Below are 16,492 nucleotides of genomic sequence, written 5' to 3' on the forward strand. Positions count from 1 at the left end.
GATATGGGCCATCTTATCTGGGTTCAAGGGAGTGTTTTCTTACAAACTTCTTCACTAGGACCCAGTCGCCGGGGAGCAGATTGTACGTCCCTGTGTCAGCCTCTGGATCTGGAATAGAGGAAAATACTTGGTCATGAATTTTAGTTGACTCGCGTGCCAGTGAAATCACATATTTAGTCAAAACATCAGATTGGAGTTGGAGTTGTTGGGGGAAGTAGCAGCCGAGTCTAGGGGCAGAACCAAACAGGATTTCATAGGGAGACAGGGAGTGTTCCCCCCCTTTGGTGTGTACCTAACATTATACGGGGCAATGGGCAGACTATCAGGCCAGGGCAGTCCAGTTTCTTGGGCCATTTTCAGCATCCTGCTTTTCAGGGTTCCATTTAGTCTTTTCACCTTCCCACCGCTCTATGGATGATAGGGTGTGTGAAAAACCAAGTCCACTCCCAGTACCTCCCACACTTCTTTGGTCACATTGGCAGTGAAAGCTGGTCCTTGGTCACTTTCAATCACCTCTGGGACCATGAATCTGCACACCACCTCACTTAGTAGTTTCTTTGCTGTTGTTTTTGCCATCATATTAGTCACTGGATAGGCTTCTGACTACCCTGAGAACTATCACCACTATCACCAAGGCATATTCAAACCTGCCACTCTTAGGCATCTGGATGTGGTCAATCTGAATCATTTGGAATGGGTATAAGGGTTTTGCCAAGTGTTTTCAGGGTACCTTCTCAGTCCGTCCGGGGTTACTCCTTGCACAGATGACACAGGACTTGCAGTATCTGTCAGTGAAGGAAGAGATGCCGGGTGCCACATAATACCTCTGTATTAGGGCATTCATCATTGTTTTTGAGTGGTGGGCCAGGCGATTTGCCCATACACCTTGAGTATGGCCACTTGGGATGGCAAGAGGAGTGCATCCATTAATTCACTGATGGCCTCTTGGTGTTTCATGGGTGTCCCAGCAGCCGTCAGGAAGCCACAGACCTTCCAGATGACCCCAAATTCATTCATGGGCTAATCCGAAGGTGTAACGTGAGTCAGTGTAGATGTTGGCTGTCTTGTCCTGGGCCAGTTTGCATGCTGAAGTCAGGACTTGGAGTTCGGCCTCTTGAGCTGACTTGGCAGGGGGCAACTCCTGGGCTTTAAGAACTGTGTTTTTCGTGGTGACTGCATATCCGGTGAGATAACATTCTTGGCTGTCAGCATATCTGGAGCCATCTACAAAGATTGTGAGGTCCGGGTTTTCCAGCAGTTTATCTGACACAGTAGGGAGGTGTGATGTTTCTTGTTTCCTTACCTCAAAGCAGTCGTGTTCATAAGTTGAGGTGTCCTCATAATTTGTGGCAACACCCCCCTCAGGAGTTGGAAGGAGAGTGGAAGGGTTGAGCACATTGCAGCACTGGAGGGTAACTTTGTCAGGAATAAGTAGGGAATACTGGAGACGGAGATGTCTGGCAGAGGAGAGGTGCTTGGGTCGGGTCTGGTTGAGGATAGCAGCAATGTCATGGGAGCCAAAAGGACCAGATTATGTCTGAGTACTAGGTCCAAGGTCTTGTTCAAAAGGGCTTGGGCCACAAAGACAGCTCTGAGGCATGATGGGCCACCTCTGGCCACTGGGTCCAAGCGAGAAGAGAAGTATCCGATGGGCCTGAGCTTGTTGCCATGAGGTTGAGTGAGGATTCCAGTGGCATGGCCTTGTCTTTCGGATACAAACTACTTGAAGGTCCTGTCATAGTCCGGTATTCCTAGTGCAGGTGCAGAGGAAAGGACTTGTTTGAGAAGAACAAAGTTGGACTGGGCTTCTGCTGAGAGGCTAAAAGTATCTGTCTTCAATGCATAGTACAGAGGTTGCAACTGTAGAGAGGCTTCTGGGATCCATGCTCTGCAGTAGGAGATGAGCCCCAGGAATTCGTGGAGTGCAGAGGAATCTCCTGTATGGCTGTGACACGTTCCTGGGTGAGGTGCCTGGTTGCCTTTGAGATACAATTTCCGGGCAACACAACAGAAGTGGAGCACCTCTGGAGCTTGGGTTTGGAAGCTTTGCAGCCTTGGCTGGCAAGGAAGCAGAGTAGGCTCACTGAGGCTGCTTCAGCTGTTGGTAAGTCATCTGCATAGAGTAGCAGGTCATCCACATACTGGAGAAGCACAACAGTCGGGTTTTCAAGCTGCCAGGAGTTCAGGATGAGTGCCATGGCCTTGGCAAATTGGCTGGGGGAGTTCTGGGTTCCCTGAGGCATCACTGTCCAGGTGTACTGTTGACCCTCATGGTGAAGGCAAAGAGGTAGCTGCAGGAAGGGTGTAGAGGAACGCTGAAGAAGGCATTTGCCAAGTCCAATATTGTGAAGTAGGTAGATGATGGTGGTATTCCGGACAGCAGGGTATATGGGTTAGGAACAATGGGGGTGTCCAAGATTGTAGCTTCATTGACAGCTCTGAGGTCCTGGACCATACAGTATTTGTCTGGTTGCCCCTACTCGGTTTTCTTCTTCGCTGGGAACAGAGGCGTGGTGCATGGTGAGGTGCAGGGGATTAGTGCTCCTTTCTTGAGCAAGGCCTTGACTTGTTTGATGGCTTCTGCTTGGGCTACCTTCAAAGGGTATTGAGGCTTGCGAGGGGGCGATGCTTCTGGCTTTAGTGGGACTGACAAGGGTGGCACGTTGAGATGGCCGATATCTTCTGGTCTAGTTAACCACAGATACTCTGGGATCCTTTCGAGGAGAGCAGGTGGGATGTTACATGTGGTGGGCATCTGCAGGGACATGAGGATGGGCAGGGAACACAGAATCATGTGATCTTCATTGGATAGGGGAGAGGAGACTGTGATACCTACTTCCTCTGTAAAGGTGATAGTTGCTTGAAGTCTTGACAGCACATCAGCTCCCAGGAGATTCAGAGGGTAGGTGGGGGAGACAACAAATCTGGTCAAGATGCCCAGGAAGGGTCCTACCTGGAGTGGACTGGACCTGGGGATCCCGTCAACGCCCACGCAGGAGACATCAATGTCAGATAGGAAAGAAGCATCTGACAAGTCTGATCTGCAGATCACACTTCTGGCTGCACCTGTGTCTATGATGAAGGTGGTAGGATGTCCCTCCGAGTTGAGTGGGGAAACAGCCATAGAGGGCAAAGGTGACACAGGCTTGCCAATTTCTTAGCGTAGGAGGTCCAGGTGTTCCTGGGTAGGCCTTGGAGGTGGTGGCATCATTGGGTCTCTGCCATATTAGGGGTTAGTGGGAGGAGATCTGACAGGCTGTCTCCATTGCTGATTGGAGTATTGTTGCCCCATTGGTTGTTTCATCAAGGGCTGTTGTTGGTTTCCCTGTGGATCAGCTCGCCTAGGTGCTCAGCATTCTCTTTTGAAGAGTCACAGTTGAAGCAGGTCCGGGTGTCGCCTATTTGTCTGTAGGCTGGAGGCACAGTCATCATGAGGGGAGGAGTCTTCTTTGGCGTCCATTGAGGCTGGGATTCAATTCCCTTCGCCACAAAGAAGAAGGGTTTCCATAGGCAATGACCTGTATTCTGGGCATGCCTGAATTAACCCCTTCTTCATGGATTCTCTTAGTCCCATAACAAAAGCTGAGGATAGCATCTGTATGTTTGACTTGATCAAGGTTGAGAATCCAAGATTCTGGAAGGCTTGGGTCAAGCACAAGTGATACTTCTCCACAGATTCTACTTTGTCTTTTGGTATGTACTGAATGGTGGTGGCCTGATCGGCTATCTGGTCTTGGGCCCATGCTTGCAGTTGTTGGCAGAATTCCACGCCAGATTCCCATGACTGGTCACTGGTCAGTCGAGCGTCCTGTAGATGTTTCTCCATGATAGGCCAATATGTGTCTCTGGCCTTCACTTCTATGAGTCCCTTCAGGTCCCTCTATGTGGCTGAAAACATCTGGATTTGCACCATCCAGTGGTAGAATGGCATCTGTTGCTTCTCGGGATCCGTTAGGCTGGCAACTAGGGTGGAGGCCTGAGTGGGGCTGAAGGTTACATAGTAGATGGGAGCATCAGGTAGAGGCCCAAAAAAGTGGTGTTCGTAGGCAGGAGTGCAAAAGGGGGGGTCTGAAAGGCCCTGGGTCCCTTCCTCTGTTGGGGTATAGTTGGCCTTGGTGGGGCACTAGTGGCTGTGGTGGTTGTCCAGGTTTCATTGTGGAATTAAAGGGTTTGGATGGGGACCAAGTATTTTGAATGGCCGATGGTATTGGGAAGAGAGGGGAAGGGCCCAGGTGAGTGGGGGCTTCAGTGGTCTGGGCTGGAGGTGTTGTGTTCCAGGTGACCATTTAGTCTTCCGTACCCTGGCTACTTCTGTCCACTGTGGCAGGTGGTTCTTGGTAGGAGTGTTCACTAGGGGCCCCAGCGGCGGCATGTCTTCTAGGGGCTTGGGCAGCCACTGTTAAGCTGGAAGTGATGGGGGGTGGGACCTTGACCCCTCACACCGGCGGAGAAGTGGTGGTTGGGTGCAGTAGGTGTACCAAGATTGCCGCCATGGGATGGGCTGGAAGAGGCAGGACCAGGAAGGGCCAAATGTGTAGGCCCAGGACTAGTTCTGGGTGTACAAATATGGCTGCCACCGGAAGGAGCGGTACTGGAAGGACTGAAGGTGGAGGCTCAGGAGTAGCTTTGGGTGTGCTAATATGGCCGCCACCAGAAAGGGTCTGTACAGGAACTGACATCTCAGAGGCGAAAGGTGAGGGAGCGGATACAGGCATGGCTGGAAGGACGGGTTAGAGTAGGGTGTACTCGGTGGACTCAGATGGGTGGGGTTTATGAGTGTAGCAATTATAACATGTATCACGTCACTAGGGATTCTGGATGCCACAGACATGACACACCCAGTACGGCAATCCGCCATAATAAGGCGGTAGTGACCGGGGGTTAATGGGGGCATATGATCACAATTCTCATGATACACATAAACAATTTGATTCCCTACCTGCACTTTCATGGTCTATCCACTTCTCTCTGTTAATGGCGTTGGCTACATTATACCAAGCCTCTGCTGCTTTCAGCAAATTATTATCTTCCAGAACTCCTTTTTTGTCCCTTAAGGTTTTCCGCCATTCCTCAGCCTGTAATTTCCCTCCTACAGTATACGACAACCCACATACCTTCATCAACTTACTCAACTGCTTGCCACATTCTCCCCCCTCCCTTGCCGTCACCAGGTCACATGCTAGGGTGCCTTTCTCAGGTTTAAATTGCTGTGCACCCATCTTTCCTAGCTGGAACCCTAGTCCTCAGACTCCCTCCTGTTCAGCTTTCTCACAACCTTCTGGTTTATCCTAGTGACAAGGACACTACCCAATACTGTGTCCACTTGTTATTGCTTCCTCCTCTATCTCTTTCAGAGATTGCTCCACCCTCCCCTTAATTGTATAGTGGATGTTAAGGCAGAAAACCAGGACTTCAGACAAATGGGATGTAATGAGATGGTGTCCTAACAGTGTAACCTCAAAACTTAGTTCTCAACTCTAACTAGACCCAGCCATCCTCATTATATATCAGAAATTAATCCAGTGACACATTTAGGACATGACATAACTAACAGACAACAATAACCAGGGATCACTGGGATGTCTTGTTACTACGGGAGTCCCGCGTTATCAAAGCGTGTGACACGCAACCCGATGCTCCTCCTACTGGAGTTACTGCATCAATGTACCCAGCATCCTGCGTCAATTTCCTGCACCGTCACCTATCGTGACGTGGAATCCCGACGCTCTTCCTGAGCGACATGCCCACCTTGCTGCTGTCAGAGGAATGACCGTGCAAATCTCCCAGTTCAATCAATCCTCCAGAGTACCACTAGGATCACGGGATGTCTTGTTATTATGGTAGTTTTCCCAGTTCCCTGACTCCTCCAGAGTCCCACCAGGGATAAAAGGGATGTCTTGTTGCTACCACTCAATCTCCCAGAGTCCCTAAGACACTGGCCAGACTTACTTAAAACAACATACACATACATATAACCGGGCAGCAGATAATCACTATGACAGGTTCGAGATAAACTGACTCCGGGCAAGAACTATATTACCTGTCTTTTGGGGGCTGCAGAACAGCCGTCCAAGTCACAGAAGTAGACCAGCAAGGGAGGCAGATGTACAGGCAAGATAACTGAATTTTCTTACCGTACTTGGAGTTGATCACGCTCCCTGTATCCGCCGTTGGTTTACTCCAGAGACTTTTTCTCGCGGCTGCCCTTTAGCTCACAACCTGGGGTCCCATCTGGGGTGCCACCTGAAATAGATCCTGGTTTTATCCAGTGAAGATCTGCCCCCTTCCATATTAGTTTTATCAGAAGTGGTGCACACGCTAGAAAGACCACCAAGACACATTCTCAGCTGAGATGATACGTTCTTTATTAAATTAGAAAGAAACTACAGGGTAGTTTTATACAATGCCGTGTGCAGGAGGTTACGTGATTTAGGTGTGAAAAGCAGCTAATTGGTTAAAAACTTCTTCTGCGTATTTCTTCTTCAGATAAGCATTTCTTATCTCTTCCGAATTCCAGCTCGAGGGCGCCATCTTCAATGCTCTATGGGAGGGGTAAGGAGTATAAAGGTGCGGGAGGAGGCCGCAGTTCGCTCAACGAGGATCTTAGTATGCAATTTAGAAAAATAGACATTTTAATATAAGCACTTATATTACTACATATCAATCCACTACAATATAGGTCTTTATGCTAGTACATACTAATCCACTACAGTAGCATTTAAACTAGACTTGTAATGTCTTCCCTCACTGAAATGCTAGTCCATCTAGTCTCTTAAGACAAATTTTAGCAGTTTTCACTGAATAATTTTTTATTAGGGAGTAGAAGGAGGAATAAAGAAGCCCAATACAGTAGTTGAGAAGGAATGATTTTTTCTCAGATAAATTACAAAGTTTCTTATATTTGTTTGTAGTATGGATTTATGTGGAGTATTTATTAAAGAGGGGTGACCATTTAAGGAATATACTGCAATGATAGTTACAATTTCAGTTACAGAGTCGAACAAATAAAACATCTTACCCTATTGTGCTTTTCTTTTTATCTAAGAGAGAATAAATTGTAAAATTGTGTTAATTTAATTTTCTAACAATAAATGTAAATACCAAAAATTATACAGTATAATAAATATAAAGTAGGAAGTATGCAGACATGGGGCTTTCTTGGCCATATTTCACTTTCTAAATCATAGAATTTTGGTATTTAAAAATGAATGTCTTCATCCTCATCATTTTGACGGCAGGAACATGGTGGCAGGAAGCTAAGTTGGGCTCCCCCCTTCCGGTTCCATCCCGCACCTTGCCCGCTGAGTATGTGATGCCCGCGATGTTCTGGCTTTTGTTGGATGCTCCATCCCGCATTTGAGTTGGAGACTCTGGCCCTACCTGCTCCCTGCGCAAGGTGAAGGTCAGTGCCACTTGACATGTGACCCGTGGACACGGCGTGGTGTCGGCTACTGATTTCGTCCGTGCTGGCAGACTGTTTGGTGGGTGGTCACCGGCCGCCGAGGGGGTCACCGGCAGCGGAGGTGAGGTGGGCAGTTGTGAGGGACTGCTGCTGTTGCTGACATGGAGCCTGATGTGGAGCCTATTGCTGACAGTGGAAAGCGAGGTGGGCAGCTTTAAGATGCTGCTTCTGTCACTGATACGGAGGGTCAGAGGGACCTGGTGGCTGCGCACAGAGACCCCTGGAAGCTCCTGGACAGGGAATAGTCTGGGATAGCTGAGAGGCTGATGGTCTCCTGGTTAAAGAGAGATGAGGCTGCAGAGTCGAGTTGGGGGGCCGTGGTGAGTACACAGACCCCCAAACAGAAAGAGGGCAAGTTCTTCTGGAGGTGCAGGCTAAGGTGAACCTTCTTCTTAGACCCAAGTCGTGGTGAGAGCACGGAGGATCAGAGCAGCAAAGATGAATCCTGCACGAAACAGCCAGCAGGGGCCACAGGATGGGTGAGAGCGTTCAATGTTGTTGCCTTTTTGTGTCTTTTTTTGGATAAAGTCTACTTTTCCAATTAACAACAAAGGAATAATTCCATCAAAGTAACTGTGGAAATCAGAGATTCATAAATAATATATTATAACCGATGGGTAAAATTTAAGTTATTTCTATGCACAAACGATGGTAAATGGACCCCTATTGAGAATTGAGAAACGAAGGAGTATTAAAGGACTAATCCTGATATAATTGATTGAGAGACTGATACTAACTTTGTATGCAAGTGTTAATAACTTACTAATATTTGCAAAGTTGAGTACCCGATAATTCATTATTCTGAGTGTATTGGAGAAATGTATTAACAATATGAGTGTGGTAATGGAGAGGGGTGGATTGTCAGATGTAGGAAAGATATAAGAGCACTGTTTAAGGTATAATAACGGCTGACTCCTTTATGTATTGTTGGGGGTCGGTAAATTTGTAAGGTAAAAGGTATCAGAGGAAGTGAATTAATAACAAACATCGAGGAAAAATGCCTCCTAAAAAGGAAGTCCACTAGTCCGGTTAAGGAAAAAAAAATCTGGGGAGAATGGACAGATATATGGCCTCACCAACATTAACACAAAAAAATAAGCTGTGAAAGCAAAATATGTTGGAGGAGGAAGAGGAAGGTCCAACTATGACAATGAAAGTTATTTTGGAGGCAGTAGGCAAATGCAACACCACCATTGAAGGACTGGCTAGTCAGATAGGAAGCATAGGGTCTGATATCTCTCTGATCCGGGAGAACATGAGAAAACTTAGGGAAAGATGCAAAGAAATGGAAAAGAGTGTCAGATTTACAGGATGAGATTCAATCATTAAAAAAGGTAGAAAAATGCAGAGAATCCATTTTTAATGCAAAAAGTAACAGAGTTAGAAGACAGATTGAAAAGAGGAAATTTGAGGCTGCTGGGGTTCCCAGAGGGGGCAGAGGGTAAGGACCCAGTGGGCTTCCTACAAAAATGGTTAGCCTAAGAATGTGGAAAGGATAAATTATCCTCCACATTTAGCGTAGAGATAGCACTCCGGGTCCCGATGCGTCCGTTGCCCCCGGGCAGTAGTCCTAGGACAATATTGGTAAAGTTGTTGAATGCAGGGGTTAAGGAAAAAATTTACATGTAATGAGGGAGAAAAGAGAGGTTAAGTTTAATAACAACAAGAAAATGGCATTTCCTACATCTGAAACACAGAAAAAACTTCTGGCTTTTAGAGAAGTAAAGAAAAGATTGTATTTTAATGGAATTAGGTTCTCCCTTTTATTCCCATCCAAATTAAGGATCGTGCACAAAGACACTACAATGTTTTTTTTAAACCCAGAAGAAGTAACAAATTGGATGGATGATCAAGGGTTTAAAATAGGATGAGTAAGAGTAAAAAGGCAAGATGGTTAATAGTAATCTGATTAGTTATTAATATGGGCAGAGGTGCGAGGAAGGAGGGGGGGGGACATGTTAGGAAAGGGACTTGTCGGGTTTTTGGGACATGTCAAACAGGGGAAGGAGGGGGAAGTCTTACAAAGGTAAATTATGTGATTTTTTTCCCCCTTTTTTTTCTTCCTCTCTCGTCCCGCTACTTTTCATTTTTCTCTGAAATTGTCAATGATTAAAAAGGAAAGATATGATGTGTACAAACATATTGGTATGGAATGTAAGAGGTTTAGGGGATAAACACAAAAGAATAGCTATATGTGATATTTTTAAAAAGCCCTTACCGGGTATAATTTGTTTACTTGAGACACATTTAGTGAAGGAAACTACATATAGATTTAAAATTAAAATAAATACACACTATTACCACTCTTTTTTTTACCCCTTGTTCTAGAGGGGTCACAGTTATGATACATAAGAATGTTAAATGGGAGTTATATCATAAATTAATTGACACAGAAGGAATATTTGTTGCGTTATATGGGAAATTGGAGAAATAAATATGCACTTTGGCATTTGTATATAAACCACCGCTGTACACATCCGATGATCTTAAAACTATACTTCGGTTACTATACGTAGGTAACTGTACTATAGGTTTTGGCAAGGGAAAAAGGAATCTCCTCTGTTCGTTCAAGGAGACATAAACTGTGTGATGAATGAAAGTATAGATAGGTTAAGACTGGTAAATGTATGGACAAACCCCTCTAAAACATTTTTACAATGAAGTGGGTCTGATAGATATATGGAGAAGTCATAACACTGGGAAAAATATATATTCATGTTGGAACAAAACCAGTGAAACCATGTCTCGTATAGACTTGTGTCTTGGTGATGAGCGAGGGAGTATAAAGATTAAAAGGATAAATGACTGCACTTGCTGTATTTCTGATCACTCCCCACTGAGCATTAAAGGACAACTGCAGTGGTAAACATTTATATATGCCCATGCCCGACCCTAAAAAATAAACAAAATAAACTTATATATACCTTCCTACGAGCCCCCGTTGGTCCGGCACAGGCCTCACGGTCCGGCAGTGCCGACGTCATTCCACTTCCTGGGGACAGGGACGCCACAGAGCCGTCAGCGTATCACCGGCCGTGGCGATGTCCCGGCCTGTGAAAGGCTGAACCCACTGTCATGTAAGGAGCTCTGGACGGCTTCTTACATGACAGTGGGCTCAGCCTATCACCAGCCGGGACGGGACATCGCTGCGGCCGGTGATACGCTGACGGCTCTGCGGCGTCCCAGTCCCCAGGAAGTGGAATGATGTCAGCACTGCCGGACGGTGAGGCCTGTGCCGGACCAACGGGGGCTCGTAGGAAGGTATGTATGAGTTTATTTTGTTTATTTTTGAGGCCCGGGCATGGGCATATATAAATGTTTACCACTGCAGTTGTCCTTTAAGATTGATACAGGCCTGGAAAATGTAGTGGGTATAAATAAAATACATGCATATTGGTTCAAATTACTAGATAATGAGTTAAAAAACAACAGTTAGTGGAATCTTTTGATATGAACTGGGATACTTCCTCAGATCAAATTGTGTGGGAAATGGGAAAAGCATTCCTAAAGGGAGAACTAATGTTTGGAATTGAAAAAAATTATTTAGTAGGATAGAAAGAAATTTAATGGAAGCAGTTAAAAAAGCAGAGGAAACATTTATAATAGATTGCTCAGATGAAAAAAGGATTGGGGAGACAAACAAGAAAAACTAGAAGCATATTTAAATGAGAAGAGTAGAAAAAAAGCTAGCTTTAAAGGTCAGCAGAGATTTATGAATATGGGGAAACCTAATAAAAGATTAATGGCCTTAATCAATAATCAACAAGGGGGATCCAGACTATTAAAAATAGAAAGGGGGAGATACAGAACAAACCCGAAGATATAATTCAAGAATTTGATATAAACTTTGAGTTATTATATAAATCAGAGTGTAAATTTAGTGAGGAGGAATTAAAAAATTAATAGGATAGAATAGAGTTGCCTAAAGTTCCAGAGGAATATTTAGAGGCATTGAACGGACCATTAAAGGGGTACTACCGTGCTGACAACTTATCCCCTATCTAAAGGATAGGGGATAAGTTGCCTGATGGCGTTGGGTCCCGCCGCTGGGAACCCCCGCAATCTCGCACGCATGAGGCCCCGGAGCGAACATTGCTTCAGGTCTGATGACTGCCGATCACAGGGCCGATCACAGGGCCGGAGTATAGTGATGTCTTGGCTCCCTCAATGTAAGTCTATGGGGCAGGGGGCGAGGCCTGCATTGAGGGGGCGGAGCGTGACGTCACACAGGGGCAGAGCTGTGAAGTCACGATCACCGGCCTCGTCATCAGACCCGGAGCGGATGTTCGCTCCGGAGCCTGATGAGAGTGCGTGCGAGATCGTGGGGGTCCCCAGTGGCGGGACCCCGCGTGATAAGGCAACTTATCCCCTATCCTTTAGATAGGGGATAAGTTGTCAGCACGGTAGTACCCCTTTAATGGTTAGTGAATTATATAAAACCCTAGGAACAATAAGGGGAATACGTCCCCAGGAGGGGATGGGTTCCTCTTTGAAATTTATTGAAGGTTTGGGGAAATTCTTATACCGGCATTAGAAAGAGTTATAAATAGCTCCCTGAAAAGTGGAGCATTGCCAAAGTCAATGAGCGAGGCCAGTATAATATTACTGCTAAAATCAGATAAGAAAGAGGAGGAAATAGAGTTATACAGAGCAATATCACTATTAAATACCGATATTAAAATTATAACAAAGGCTTTGGCCAATAGAATACAGACAATCATCCCAGGAATACTAAATAAACATCAATGTGGGTTTATACCTGAAAGAACAACAAAACACAATATTCATAGAGTACTTACGAATATACAGTTAAGTGAGGGAGGGGGGTCCCGCTCCATCTGGTCCCTGGATGCAGTTAAAGTGGGACTTCCTTTGGGGGGGGGGGGTGTTAGGGAATTATGGTCTGGGTGGTGATTTGATTAAAATAATGAAATTGATGTATTCAGATGCCACGGCGAAGATAAATAAAAACGGTAGGAGTTCGAAGGGATTTGTGTTGTCTAGGGGTACTAGGCAGGGATGTCCCCTCTCTCCCCTGCTTTTTGCGATGGTCATAAAACCATTGGCAATTAGTATAAGAGAGGATTCAACAATAATGGGATTTGGGGCAGGGAAGAGAGGGGACAAGATTACAATGTACGCAGATGATATTTTGCTGTTTCTTGAGGACCCCAAAAGATCTTCGAGAGTAATAGAAATAATTAAGTATGGTAGATTCTCTGGATTAGGAATGAATTGGTAAAAATCGGTCATCATGCCATCGGGTGAAGAGAATTATAGGGCAAACATATGGAAAGGTAATAAAAAGAGGAGAAAATTTTAAATATTTAGTGGTATATTTATCAAGTGAGATAGGAAATTACCATCAGATAAACACTTTAAAACGAATTAAGGAAATGGAAAAAAAGGCGTACATATGGAATGATCTAAATCTGTCAAAAGCAGAAAAGATAATATTAAGTCAGTTCTGATTCCAAAGATTTTGTATTTATTTGAGTTGACACCAATCTGGTGTGAGATGAAACTGTTTAAAAAGATTATCTCAATTTTTAACTCACTAATCTGGGGCAGAAAAAGGACGAGAATGAAATTGGAATATTTATGTCAAACTAAAGAAAATGGTGGAATGGAATTTCAAGATATATACAAGTACTTTTTGGCAGGACAAATCTATTTCCTGATTGACTGGAAGAATTTTTTTTGTCCAGTGTTGATGGGGTATTTATGGATATTTTACAATTATTGGAATCAGGGAAGTTAGAAGAGGGTAAATGGAAGAAAGCTCTAATGTGGTTAAAACATGGAGGATGTTCAGGAAATAGATGAATATTAAAGGAATAATGGATGTGGCAACAAGACAAGATAATATAAATATACTCGAGGTGAGCAAATTAGGGAAAATAAATCTGTTTAATAATAGGGGATGTGATTGGATAAAAGATGTCTGGGATAAAAGGTAAATTCATGGAATGGATTGAATTGAAAGAAGAATTTAATCTAAAGGAATATAATAGTATAAAATAACTTTCCTTGAATTAATTAGCAAAGGGGGTCACATATATTAAGTATATCCTGAGATAATAAATAAAATAATGGAAGGTAAAATAATAAAAAAACATATTTCATAAGAATAAACAGCCATGGCAAAGTCAAGTAAAAATAAATGATTACATAGGAGTTTTCAGCAATGTCAGGAAGAGATCGGACCTATAGGAGTGACAAGGTGGGATATGGTACTGAGAAATAAACGTTAAGTATCTCCAAATTTGAATTATAGGATAATACAGTTTAATATCGTGTATAGAATCTATTATACGCCTGCTTTTTTTTTTTTTTTTTTTTTTTTTTTATAGAAAGGATAGATATAAAAGAGAGAAGGCAGGACATATACATATATTATGGAGTTGCCCTGAGATAGATAACTATTGGAAAGAAGTATATAGTAAAGTTGAAGAGACAATTGGTGTTGTTTGTTGTGTTATTGTGAAGGGGCGGGGAATCAGGAGCACAGGTTTCGTTATCAGATGATTAAGGATGAATGATTAAAGGGTGACTAAAAACTTCTTAATAAAGGATGGTTAAATTAACGATAAAACATATTTGATCCCTGGCCTCCTGGCTCCCTGCCATGATTCATAAAACAAGATCCTCATTCAGGAAGGCCGGAGGACGTCATGCCGTAGAATGTGCTGCGGGACCTCCCCCCTCCCCCCTGCTGAGGCGCCCAAGAGCGAGCTAAGTACCTGAGATGGACTGGGGAAGAGGGCACGCGCTGGAGTGTTGCCGCGGGGGAGCCCCGAGGCCGGCTTGTGGGGAGGGGTGATGGCGTTTCGTGTTGGAGCGATCACAGAGATGCAGCAGGCGAGGTGTCTGGAGGGGCAGACTCAGCTGGTGGAGCTGCCTGCCCCCCCTTCCTCCTGGAGTGAGCAGGAGAAGGGTGGTGCGAGAGCCCCCCCCTCGCTGTGCAGCAGAATAGTACGCTCCTGCACCGTATAGGCTGGGGAAAGCCATGTGACATGGCCCGGTCACGTGAGCTCCCCTCAGCAGACGCAGAGGCAGCGTGGGATCCAGAGACACTGAGGAACCTGCTCTCTCCCCAGTGTGAGCACATATATGGACTCTTGGTAAGCCTGAAGGTTAAGTAAGCAAATTCTCCTTTCTGAAATTCATCATGAAAGCCCGCATTATTGCCACATGCCCCAGGGTGTAATGTTTAAGGACATGGCGTACATATTGTGAACTTTTCCATACTTCTATGTATGGGTGGTAAGATGAAATATGGAACTCCATTATAGTCTATTTTTCTAATCTATATCAATCCGAATTAAACTGCTCAGATAATTGCATACGATCATACCTAGAGGAAGTGGCACTTCCTAAGTTAAATGATCTCCAAAGAGAATATCTAGACCAGGCAATTTCGATGGACGAATTAAAACAGGCATTATAGTCCTTTTCTGGATCATCAGCCCTAGATGCCCTTCCCTGGGAGGTTTATAGAAAGTGGGAGGGGGTGCTATTACTTATATTTTTTTATTGTGTTGAATGAATTGTTTGTTAGTTCAGCACTCCCCCCCCCCTAAATGATGGAGGCTAATATCACATTGATCCCCAAGAAAGAACAGGGTGTGTTAGACCCATCGGCTTTCAAACCAATTTCTTTAATGAACATCGATATAAAACTCCTGGCAAAGATATTGGCATTTAGATTAACAAAAATCATCCCAAACCTGATTCACGTGGATCCGACTGGGTTTGTAAAGGGAAGATTTATTCAGGATAATCTAACACGAGTACTGGCATCCAGATGGAAGGCCATCCCTTCCTTTGCATCCGGTCACTAGATGCCGTGACAGGGTGGAATGGAGGTTCCTTTGGAGGGTTTTGGAGAAGTTTGACCTGGGGGTTAATATAATTAGATGGATAAAACTGCTATATAATTCCCCTACAGCTACGGTAGTTTGATAATTAATGGCAGAGTTACGGAGTCCTTTCCCTTGTCCAGAGGAACACGGCAAGGTTGTCCTTTGTCTCAAATTTTATTTATTTTATTCATTGAGCCTCTTGGTGCAGCTATTAGAGCCTCCCCGGACATTAGGGGTTTTGGTATTAATGGTAATGAAAACAAGGTATCCTTATATGCGAAAGACCTCCTCTTCTTTTTGAATAATCCAGAATGGATGCTCCCAAAGGTTATGCTTTTGGTCAAAAAATTTGGTGCGGTCTCTGGGACCAAAATAAAATGGGAAAAGTTGTTTCTTTACCCAGTAGCAGAAGGGACAGTCCCGAAGATTAGAGGGGTGTCAGTATTAAAGAAGAGGGAATCACTGAAATATTTGAGGGTTGAGATCTCCCCAATATGGATTCCCGACCATTGGTTTAGAGGACTTGAAGCCCTACTAAATAAACTATTATGGGGTCGTTGGAGAGACCGTATGAAGTACTCCAGTTTGACCCTCCCAGACAAGAAAAGCGGTTGGGGATTACCCAATTTTAAATGTTGTTTTCTTTTGGCGAAAGCAAAGCTGCTGTATGCTCCAGAGGAAGTTGTGTAGTTCTTTTCTGTCTGACCACAGTGCTCTCTGCTGACACCTCTGTCCATGTCAGGAACTGTCCAGAGCAGGAACAAATCCCCATAGCAAACCTCTCCTGCTCTGGATGGTTCCTAATATAGTGCTGAAAATTCCCCCCTCCATATGGAGCCTTACCTGCCCCCTTGTGATCCCATCTTTAGTAACATTCTGCTTGTATTAACATAATAACAAATAATAGAAAATATACAATTATTACCTTTCTTCAACCGTCGGCTAACCAACCAAAAAAGTGTTGCTAAGATTAATGCACTGATAGCAGTGGCCAGGCCGATAATAAATGCTGCTTTAACATGGTCCTCCTGGAGATCCACAACTTTATCTTCTGCTAAATAGATAAACACAGATATAAGAATGTGTTACTGATTCTACAGAGAAATGTTATAATGTAAACCTATTAAGCTCTGGAAATATAGGGACAAATAAACTTATTGGCAAA

The 16,492-nt window shown here is 44.4% G+C and overlaps 1 protein-coding gene across 1 annotated transcript in view; it reads right to left on the reverse strand.

Moving 5' to 3' along the window:
- Positions 1 to 6,401: 6,401 nt before the first annotated feature.
- LOC130277428 (uncharacterized) overlaps positions 6,402 to 16,492 on the reverse strand; it is a 125,422-nt gene continuing 115,331 nt past the window's right edge. Inside the window, exons 37-39 of the mRNA XM_056528098.1 lie at positions 16,253 to 16,381; positions 7,019 to 7,040; positions 6,402 to 6,602 (exon numbers count right to left, since the gene is read on the reverse strand). Of these exons, the coding sequence (XP_056384073.1) occupies positions 6,542 to 6,602; positions 7,019 to 7,040; positions 16,253 to 16,381 (212 nt within the window). The 3' untranslated portion in view covers positions 6,402 to 6,541. The remainder of the gene's footprint in view (positions 6,603 to 7,018; positions 7,041 to 16,252; positions 16,382 to 16,492) is intronic.

The sequence above is a fragment of the Hyla sarda genome, chromosome 6, assembly GCF_029499605.1.
Source record: "Hyla sarda isolate aHylSar1 chromosome 6, aHylSar1.hap1, whole genome shotgun sequence".
Classification (NCBI taxonomy): Eukaryota; Metazoa; Chordata; class Amphibia; order Anura; family Hylidae; genus Hyla; species Hyla sarda.